At 49.8% G+C, this 10,285-nt stretch overlaps 1 protein-coding gene across 4 annotated transcripts in view; it reads left to right on the forward strand.

The window, feature by feature from the left end:
- The window catches only part of PPP1R12B (protein phosphatase 1, regulatory subunit 12B), a 92,917-nt gene extending 83,158 nt beyond the window's left edge, over positions 1-9,759 (forward strand). For 2 of the 4 annotated variants that reach the window (XM_009320359.1, XM_009320360.1), the window contains 2 exons: positions 3,289-3,469; positions 7,712-7,793. In XM_009320359.1, the coding sequence (XP_009318634.1) occupies positions 3,289-3,423 (135 nt within the window). In that variant the 3' untranslated portion in view covers positions 3,424-3,469; positions 7,712-7,793. Of the gene's footprint in view, positions 1-3,288; positions 3,470-7,711 lie in introns of all 4 variants that reach the window. The other 2 variants (XM_009320358.1, XM_009320361.1) reach the window with 1 other exon arrangement.
- The last annotated feature ends 526 nt before the right edge of the window (positions 9,760-10,285 follow it).

Genomic DNA, 10,285 nt, shown 5'->3' on the forward strand with positions numbered 1-10,285 from the left:
GCGCTAGCTGAGTAGCTGTCGAGCAGAATCAGAAGGAATAAGCGACTTAAGCAAACCCACCGGTTTCCTTTAACATGGAGAGCAGTAAGGGGAAACAATCAGACATGCCAGGTTATTAGGTCTCAAGTAATACTGTGGGTTTGGGGATTCTTCCCATTGGTCTTTGAATTGAACCAGTCCAGCATGGCTCACATCTAGCTTTTGATCCTTGGGTGTCTGTGTCCAGTTCTGTGCATCAGACGCCCTGGCCAGGGCTTTCCTCTTCTTGCAGCTGACCTCTTAGGAAGAGGAGGCACAGCAGTGGTCACGGGAAGGTCCTCGGTTTCTGTGACAGAAACACTTTGTACTTCAGGGTACGCTTGAGGTAACGAGCTTTGTGCCTTTCATGAGTTTAACCACTGCTAACGAAGCAATCAAGAAATGGAGAGGAGCAGGACAAACTCAGTGATCTCAAAGAAGTCTTTGGTGCCAGAGCTGCTCCTGCAGACCTGCTGTTGTGCAGGTGACAGAGCGGTGCAGCATTTTCCTAAGTGACTGCAGAATTTAACTGGAGATACAGCAACTTGGCTGAGGAAGGAGAAAGTCAATTAGCATTTGCACTGAACTGAATTCAATGCCAAGTGCCTGAGGTCCCAACTTCACACAGCAATTTTTCTTGAAGGTCACAGAAGCGTCTTTATTCTGTGGCAGCACTGCACCTCCTGGCTTTGTACAGTGTGCATGCTTGGGGCATTTTTATTTCCCCTAGTGTTGCAGGCACAAAATCCTTTCACTGAAGACAGGTACAGCGAACTGAGAAACCTGCTTTCGGTAAGCCAAGTATCAAGCAGAGTGATAAGCAATCACAGCGGTATCGTCCAGATTCTGGTCTTCACCCTTGGCTTCAGTCCCAGCTTCCCAGCCTTTGCTAGGTTTCTTGGATAAATAGAAGGCTGTCCTACCAGCAGCACACACACTTTTTTACATAAGTGATCCTTTTTATCGTCCATGGCAGCGTGCTGAGGCTGAGCTGCATCTGATCGTGCCATGCTGAGGTTTCGTGCTATATTGGTATGGAAAAATAAAGGTGGTCTCTAGAACGATCACAATCCTTTCTATCCTGCGTAGCGTGGCACCCTGTTTTACATATGTTTGATGTTTTCTGCCAGCCAGATGCTCAGCTGTGTTCCCTGTGATAAAACAGAGGACGTTTATAATCCATGACACCACCAAAAGAAATGGCTTTTCCAGTATGAACCATCCTCCGGCGGCTCCTGGGTGTGATGTATCGCAGGACAGATGTGTGATGTCTGTCTGTGTCCTCACCGAGCACAGGGGGAGCCGGCACAGCTCAGATGCGTTAAGTGATGGATAAATGGCTGAGATTTGGTGAGAGGGGATCTCACTGCTGAGATGTCCCTGAAGTTCTCCTGCAGTTTGTTGACTGTAGCTCTGTCTCAGGACCTGTTGATTTATCCAGTGTCAGAATTGCGTTGGCGTAGTCCAAGTAGCAGGAGCTGCTTTGTCAGTTTGATGTCCTCAGGGGGCTCAAACCCCATCCTTTGCTGACTCCCTGCACTCACCTGCCTTGCTTCTGTTGGTTTTGCAAGGATTTTGGACGAGGTATCTTGATTCCTTAACGGGGAGCAGAGGTAGTGCTTCTGAGTAACTAGAATCAAGCTGATGGATGGGGGCTACACGAAATACTTCTCTTTTACACAGGAATGAGCTCTTGGACAAAATGTCCTGGGATGCAGCAGGTTCCTTGCCAACTGCAGCCCGCTCCACGTCATGCAAGTTGGGTGGAAGTTCATGCAAGTTCTTCATATCACAGTAGATTTGCCCATGCTGCTTCTGGTTAAGGCCAGACAGTGACCTCCCTTTGAGCGCTTTCTGCTAATTAAATGGCAGAAAGGAATCCCCCTCCCAGTAGACCCTTCCCTCTGTCTCCTCCCTGCCATCGCAAGCTCACAAGTAGGAGGACACCGGGGGGAGCATGTTGGTTTGCAGGCAGGACAGAAGCTGCTTTGGTTCTGGGCTGGGATTTTTTCCACTTGAACTTAAAACTACTCTTCTCGCAGATGTTTCCCTTCCTGCCTTCCCCCTGCCCAGTGTCTGTGCTCCCTCCACCATGAAGGAGTTTCTCATTCACGTGGCCCTGCTGCACGGCGAGCTGTCGGGAGGAAGGAGGGACGGGATGCTGCTCAGAAAGCAGCTCTGCATCCCTCAGCATGTCCTGGCCCCCATGCTTGGTATAAATGTCCAGCACATGGTTTCGCTTTAGCATCACTGGGAAAAATGTTGTCCTTGTAGAAATGGTGACGTCTGCATGGCTTTTACCATTTTCCTGTTTTGCCTTCCTCATTGCTTTTATGTTCTGTGTCCCCCTGTTGCCGCTATACCTGTGCTAGCCCCAGCTTTGGGGCTCGATTTCTACACCATCCTTTGCTGCTTTTTGTTTCTTTTGTAACCAAGAATGCCATGTTTGCATGTGCCTCCTGTGTAAGATGCTGTGATTCAAACTCCTCTAGTTAAAATCAGCGGTTTAAGGTTCTGACTTTTCACCTCTGGAGATCAGGGATACATTGAGCCCCGTGACAGAGAAGAGTTGAATCTGGGCAGGGATGAAAAACCCACACACAGCCCAGACCTTTTGGCAGGACTGAAGCCTGAGCAGACCCAAGAGCCGTCATTCAGGTGCTGCAGGGACGAGGGATGCAAGTAGACGTGGTACGTGTCTCGGTGGTCTGCTGTAGGACAGTGACACTTTCAGGTGCTTCAGTCTGTGCCTTTAAAATCTCCCATGAAGCTCTGATTGCTCTTTGCTACACAAGACTGCTTTAGCTTTTAGAGATCCACGAAGAAAAGGAGTTTTAAAGAAATTCTCAGTTGCCGGCAGTGTTTTCAAAGCCTGCGTGGGTGGTAAGTCAATGGTGATAGTTCTCACAGTAGTTCCTAAGTCCAGGGGCTGTGTGCCACTGGAGCTCGCTGTCTGGGTAAACTAGAATATAACCTGCAAGAGACTGTCCTGCTTTGTGGTGGGAAATCCCTTTATTTGACCTTTCTAAAGGCTTTGGGGGTCCCTGGAGAAAGGGATGGTTCCCAAAACATCCTCAGTGTGTTGTAAGGCCTTCCCCATTTCCCCCAGCATCTGAGCTGCTGCCCATCCAGCACTCACTGCTACTAATTTTTCTTTTATTCTCTTTTTTTCTTCCACTGCTTGTGGACTAAATTCACGTTTCTGTGCCCTTTTGTCTTCGTGGTCTGTTTTCTCTGTCTTTTTCTGTCCACTCCTCTCACTCTCCGCAGAATCTCCACCAGCTCAAACAGATTCACACTCTGAGGCAGATGAATGAGCAACTGCTGGCTGAAAACAGGGCTCTGACCCGGGTCGTAGCCAGACTTTCTCTGCCTGCCAAGCCCTCCGAATCAGAGGAGCTGTAGCTGCTTTCCCTTCGGCTCATCTCGCCTCCCTCTTCCACTCTTCCAGGCAGGTCTCCGCTCCCTTGCCCGGGCTGTTCCCCCTCGCCTCGTTGCTCTCGAGGGTGTCTGACGAAGCTTGTGGCTCAAAAGCAGCATGTGGCAAAGGATCCTCCGAAAGCCAAAAGCATGGTGTTACTGCCCGGCTGAAGGCAGGGTTTCTTTCGCTGGAGGCTCTGTTCGGTCCTGCTGACTTTCGCTCTGCTTGGCAGATGATGCTGACCTCGCCGTTTTACTAACCGGCCGCATCGGGGGGGCTGCCTTGTCCATGTGGAGCCCATCATCTGGGAGAGACGTAGGAGGACGTGCTCCCCGCCTTGACGCGCGGGCGTAGGGCTGGGTGGATGGCGCCGAGATGGCTGCTGAGGAGCGATGGATCAGCTGCTTCCCTGTGGCTTCACACCGGCAAATGGCTTTGGGCTGGCTTGTCGGTGCCAATGGGTTAGCCAGCAGCCCCTTCCCCATTACCTTACCTCGAAATAGGTGGTTTATGCTATGTGTCTGCTCATAAAATAGTTCTTTTTTTAATTGGACTTAGTTCAGTGAGAAGCTGGCACCCAGCAAATAAGATTATCCAAAGTCAGAATGAACAATGTAACAAATTTCTAGGGATGTTATGAAAAGTGCACATTTTAGACAGGAAGGTGATTTTTAGAAAACCTACAACTGGGCAGTCCTCAGCAGGTTTTCTTGGTCACTTGAGCAAAGAGGACAAGCTCCTTCCCTCATTTTAAACAGATTTTTGAGTCTGAGTTCACAGGCTGCAGCATCCCCTCTGCCTCCTGCGGCCTGGCTACAAGGCAGGTGAAGCAATAGGAGCTGGACCAGGTGCGCTTTCTTCTTTCATCTTCTGTTTTAAATTCAGTGCAGACCAATTAGTGTTTGAAATCGAGGACAAGCCTTCCGTAAGCCTTGCCCTCGCACATCACGCAGTTAAATTACATCCTTTCTTGCTACTTCATTGGTTCAGTGCTAAAATAAAGCTGTAAATGCTTCCTTCTTATGGCCCTACCTGTCTTTTGCAGGTTAGTAGGGGTATTCAGATCCCTTGAGACATAGCTATTTTCTTAAAAAAAGGAAGAAGCAGTATGCTCTCATGGGCTGGAAGTGGCACTAAGGTATAAAAAAAATCTATTCTTAGCACACAAATTATATCAAGGATGATTAACAGTAGAAACAAATTAACCAGGGGAATTGTGGCTTCCCCTTTCTGGGAGTCTCAGTTCAAGACCACGCGTGTATCACAGGGCCTGAGAGAGGGGGTGTTCAGTGTTATGTGGCCTGAATTGCACAGATGGTCAGATTAAATGATCTCACCATCTTTCTGGTTTAAATCTTCTGTTCTCGAACCTGTCACTGACTCATTCCTTCTCACAAGCGGTGAGTTTAAGTCATTCTCCTTCCCAACATGCTTTGAGATCTGAGAGGGAAAATTGAGCAAAACTATTTCCAGACTCAGAGAAATGATGTTTCACGAACTGTAAGTCACCGGTCTTCCTTCTTCTCCTAGGAAATACTCGCGTTATCGCTTTCCCCCTGCTAACACCCGTCTGCTCTGACGTGCCTCGTCTCTCGTGCAGGCTGGCTGAGACATGGGTGGACTGAGCCTTCCCAGCTTGCTTATAGGTTTGCAATTCACTGCTGGTGTCCAAGCTGGAGAAGAGCCGCGTGTCTGCAAGCTCCGCTGATTTTTTTTTCAGCTCTTTTAGTAGGTCTAACACAGGGTGTTGCTGGTACCTGTAAACCTTGTCTCACCAGTGTCTGTAGACATCACAGCTATACAGTAATGTCACTGTTTTAAACTCTGACAGATTTACCACGCTCTTGCAGCAGTGGTGCTTTTCAAAGAATCTCGTTTTCCAAAATGCATGTAATTTCTGAAGTGCTACCTTCTCCGGTGTCACAGGTAACACACAGCACCGCTGTTCAGACCAGCCTCTAGCCCAAAACTCACTTTATGCCGACGCTGCATCGTGGTCAGCCTCACCGTCCCCTGCGGGCTGTGCTGCATCCCTCCTTACAGTTTCCAATGAGACATTTATGAAGCTTCAGTTTTCAGGCCCCTGCATTACCAGGCTGCTTCACATGCAGTTTATTTTACCTGACTTGAGGCTGCTTTGCTTCGAAGGGAGGAATGCCCTTGGCCTGGGAGGAATTAAATTTTATAAGGTTGATTTTTAGTTTTCAGAAAGCTTCACTGGAAACGGATGGAGTGGGGTTACGGCTGGGAAACTTTTCAAGAAGCACTTGCTTTACATGTACTTATGCTCCTTCCTTTTTGAATAAATCACCAAAGTTGCATTGAAGCATATGTGTAAGGCATAGACACCATCAGAGCTTCCAGTAAGCTGTAGAACCGGGATGGTTGCTCTCTGATGTTGCTTCTGGGAACCTGTGATGGATTATCTCTACCAAAGCAGGTGGCAGAAATTCATATCACTACCTTATTGCAGTGATGGACACATTCAAGACTGCAAGGCCACCCCAAGCCATGACATAGAGAGGACAGGGACTGTCCATCTGCAGATCCCAATAGGTGGTTGAACTGTCACAGTGCACTGGACTGGAAGGCACCGTGCTGTGTTGTGGGTGTTAGACGAAGCTCAGGAGGAAGCAGAGGATGCAGAGTGAGACAGCAAGTGCTCTTCCCGTTTCTCTGGGCTCCTGAGCACTTTGGTGATGGGTGATGCCTCTTATTTGGCTGTGAGAAATTGCCTAAGGAGTCATGACTGCTGTTCTGGTGACAGCCCTGTCATGGAGATGTCCCTGTCGCACCACCACTGGGTCCAGTGAGACACTTTCAAGCAGCACTAGCTGAAGCTCCAGCCAGCCCATCGCATAGTTTTACCCTTTCCCCAATATCCCGCCATGCTGCACTTTTCCCCTCCTCTCTCTCTTGCAAAACGTCCCGTCTGGAGCATCCACCACCAGCGCCAGCGGGGACGGGGTTGGGCACGCTGGGGCCAGGCATGGCTTGGCCTGACTGTGAAAGGAGGGAATTGCTCCAGCAGGAGCGGTGGGAGCTGGCATCTGCCCCAGGAGCTGCCTGCGCTCGGTGGCGGTGGTTGTGGAGGGGCTGCAGATGAGAGGGACGGGCAGGAGGTTGTGGTCAGAGCTGAAACTCCAGCTTAGGAGGAAGGAGAAGGTTTAGTGGGGATTTTGAATTTGGGGGAATTCCTCTAAGATCCACCTTGGCAGAGAGAAGTCACCACTGAGCTCATACCGGTGCCATTTGTGCCTGCGTGTGACCCCGCTCCACCCTGGCTTCTTCCAGCAGGCTCTGGGGCTGGTCGCCCTCAGGGCTGCTGGCACCCGTGGTGCGAGTTACACCTTCTGTGTCACACCCCGAGACGGGCAGCGCGGGGTCTCCTTCCCGTCCCTGAACGGCTGGGGACAGTCCACTGAAGGTCACCTGCCTGCAGCGTGGGAAGCAAGGGGAGTCGGGAGGGCTTTTTGCCAATGAGAAATGCTGGAAAGGTCTTGTCGAAGCTATTTCTTCCTCTATTTCCAACTAAAAGCTCTCTGGCTTCTGTCTGCGTTGTGACCCTTGGTTGAGCTCCAGCATTCAAAATTGAGCACCAAGGAGGTGTCTCCAGTGTCAGTATGTTCTACCAGTCCTCTGGCCATGGCATGCGCATTTGCCTTAAACATCTATGAGATCCCAAAGAGATTTGGTTTTATTCTAAAGAAATTTTGCAAGCCAGGTTTGGTCCAGTCCTGAGTTAGAATTTCAAACCTTTGTTTTCCCCTCTAGTTCTGGCAACATGGAACAAACAAGTGAGAAAAAAAATAGCTTTATAGTTTTCTGCTGAGCCCTATATAGCCTCTGGGAACAGGTTTGGGATGAAACAGCTCAGAAATGTTTCCTGCCCTCCCAGCCTGGTCCTGACCTAGTGCTGGGGCCATGGCATCGCTTCTGACCATGGGCTTTCCCAGCTCCAGGGGCTCCCTGGCTCTTCTCTGTGCTCGAGTCCCGTCTCGACCCCTCCACTCCTGATGCCCAGTTTGTAAAAATCCTGGAGATGTTACGGAGAGGTTATCGACATTAAAAGTGCGCTGGGTGGAGGGTTTACAGTAAGGAAAGCTCTGCACGCTGCTGTGGCACATCAGTGGTGAGAAGGACACAAGCCAAGCATCCAGCTGCCGCCCTGGCCGCAGGGATGCCACGTCCCTGCTGTTCCCTCTCAGCCGTAGGGCTTGTCCAGCCGGCAGTGCCGAGTTGTAATCCCACCTTGTCTTTGTCTCTCTGCAGATTTTGACAGAGCTGAAGTCGGACAACCAAAGGCTGAAGGACGAGAACGGAGCCCTCATTCGTGTCATCAGCAAGCTCTCCAAGTAGGAAGCCTGAGCAAAGGCAGGATGAAGAGGGGTGCCCCACACGAGCTGCCAACCCCGCCACCAAGCCCTACCCCCCTCTTTTCCTCCTGTCAAAAGTACAGCAAGCGTTTCAGCCATGGGATCAATCTGTCACACCTGCCCTGCCCTGCCCTTTGCTGTACATTCCCTTTCTGCCCTTATTTCCCCCACAACACACACCCCTGCCATTTTATTATTTTTAATTTAAGCATGTTGTGGTATCTCGGACATTTTATTCAAGGGAGAAGAGAAACGCGAGGACTGGGTTTGAGCTGCCAAAACTTCTTCCTCCAGAAGCCCAGTATTTGGTGTTGGACTCTGATCTGGAGTAGGTAGCTCCTACTTTAAAAAGTGATGCCTAAAGAACTAATCCAGCACATCCAAGCCCTTTACAGGTGGGAAATGTGAACATGGGCTGGGACTCTGAGGGTGCACATCAACCCACCCAAGATGTGGGACTCTGGTTAAAATGTGATGCTGTGAAAGCCACCAGGGCTGATTTCTGTAACAGGCTGACGACAGTTGCTTTGCACAGAGACCTTCTTCTCCTTTCGCCCCAGTAGACCAAGTCTTTTATTTAATATAAGATTTCGAACCTGTTCAGTAACATCAGCGCTGACTCTCGGCGTCAGATCCCTCACCCTGCCTTTCCTCCGCAGCCTGGGTGATTTGGTATCACGTTGTATCCTTCCAGGGCTCCTGTCTCAGCAGTTGGTAGCGTCTGCTAATTGCATCTGGACTCTTGCTCCTCAGGATAGGATGTATCGCAGATACTTGCCAAGCTTCCTGAAGGACAAGCTTGAACCCCTAGAGATCCTCTGCTGCTTTCACAAGCATATGAGCGTGAATCACTTTGCAGGGAGCTGGGCCCACACCAGAAACCAGCCTCCCCGTCCTAACATGTCTGGGACGTTTTCCTGCTATCTTCATGAAGGCAGAGCCCTGTAGAGGAGTCTGGTCAGGTATTTCAGGCACCTTGCTTTGATTTGCAGCAGGAGGCTGACCAAGTGAAAGGCAGCACTGGTTTGTTTGTAGAGAGAGGGAATGCCAGAGTCCAGTCCCACCCACCCATCTGTTGGTGAAGAAGCTTGATGAAGTTGGGTTTCGAGGCAGAGGAGCATGAAGCGGTGATCGCTTGTCCTCCCGCATGCCTTGGAAAGGTGTGGGTGCATCGGTGTCAGAGGGACAAGGAGCTACCCTTGGGCGTGCTGGTAACTGTATTGCTATGATGAAAGTCTTTTAATCTGTCAATAAGCCTTGACCTTGAAGGAAACCTCAAAAAAAAACCTCTTTAATGTTATACGTACTCAGAACAGTTTCAGATTGTTCTCTCTATGGGCATTTAGACAGTGGCTCCTCTACATGCTGTGTGATTTTGATGATAGCAGCAATAACCTGTCATCAGATCTGTTGAGCTTCCCCTTAATAGACTCCTTTCAAACAATAACTTCCCTTTCAGAGACTTCTTGCTGTATCCAAACCACTTTCCCATCTACATCCTTCCATATTTGTCCTTTCATTTCCTTTGTCCTTTGATTTCCCTGCTCTGTCTGGCTGAGAGTTGCAGTCTCAGTCACTGAACTTGGAGGTTGCCATGAAGAAGTTCTACCTACGTTCCCAGGCACCTCTGCTGATTGTGGGCTCGTGGCTCCCGCCGGGCTGGTGGGACTCTTTCCACTATGAGAGAGATAGATGAGATACTTGAACATGAGCATAAGTCTTGAGCTTGCTCAACAGGGTAAAATTTATCTCTATCAGTCAATCCTGGGCTTTTTGGAGGGTTTTGCTGGTTATTGCTTCAGAAGGCATGTGTATTTTCCTCTTCCTTGGCTTTTTTTCTTTGGGTGTTTTTTTTTTTCTAATTCTCCATTTTTTCCCCTCCCCATCCTGCCTGTTTCCACCTCTCTAGCTCTTCTTAGAGCTGCCGGCTTTTCCCCAGGCAGCTCTAGAAAAAAATTGCGCGCGGCACGAGATGCCGTTTCTCCTGGTACACTGAGGCCCTTCCTCTGCTGCTGTGCTTTGGGGAGGAAGAGACCAAAGCGGGTAATGGCATCAGGGTTGCTGCAGAGCACTGCCTAAGCCAGGCATCCTTTTTATATTACTTTATTTTAATCCTGCTATATTTAACAGCTTTAAGTCTTGAGATCCGGTCAATGCTTCTTCTGCACGCTGTTCCCACTTGGTGCACTCTTTATGTGAGTACTTCTGCAGTTCTTGGTGTTTTTTCTCTTGGTGACCCACTCCTCGCTTCAGACTTGGGCTCTCTCAGCTCTAAACAGGAGTCCGGTCCCTTCTGTGCCACGCAGAGAAGAAGATACTCACCTGCTGGGGCTGCTGGTGGTTGGCGCAGCGCTGGCGTGCCAACGCGTGCGTCTCGGGCCGTACATCCCAGCAGGATGAGGGACGAGATTTCAGACTAAAGATCCTGTTCTTCTCACGAGGCAGGTTCCTGGCAGCGTGAAGAAGCCTG

The sequence above is a fragment of the Pygoscelis adeliae genome, unplaced genomic scaffold (genome assembly GCF_000699105.1).
Source record: "Pygoscelis adeliae isolate BGI_AS28 unplaced genomic scaffold, ASM69910v1 Scaffold343, whole genome shotgun sequence".
Classification (NCBI taxonomy): Eukaryota; Metazoa; Chordata; class Aves; order Sphenisciformes; family Spheniscidae; genus Pygoscelis; species Pygoscelis adeliae.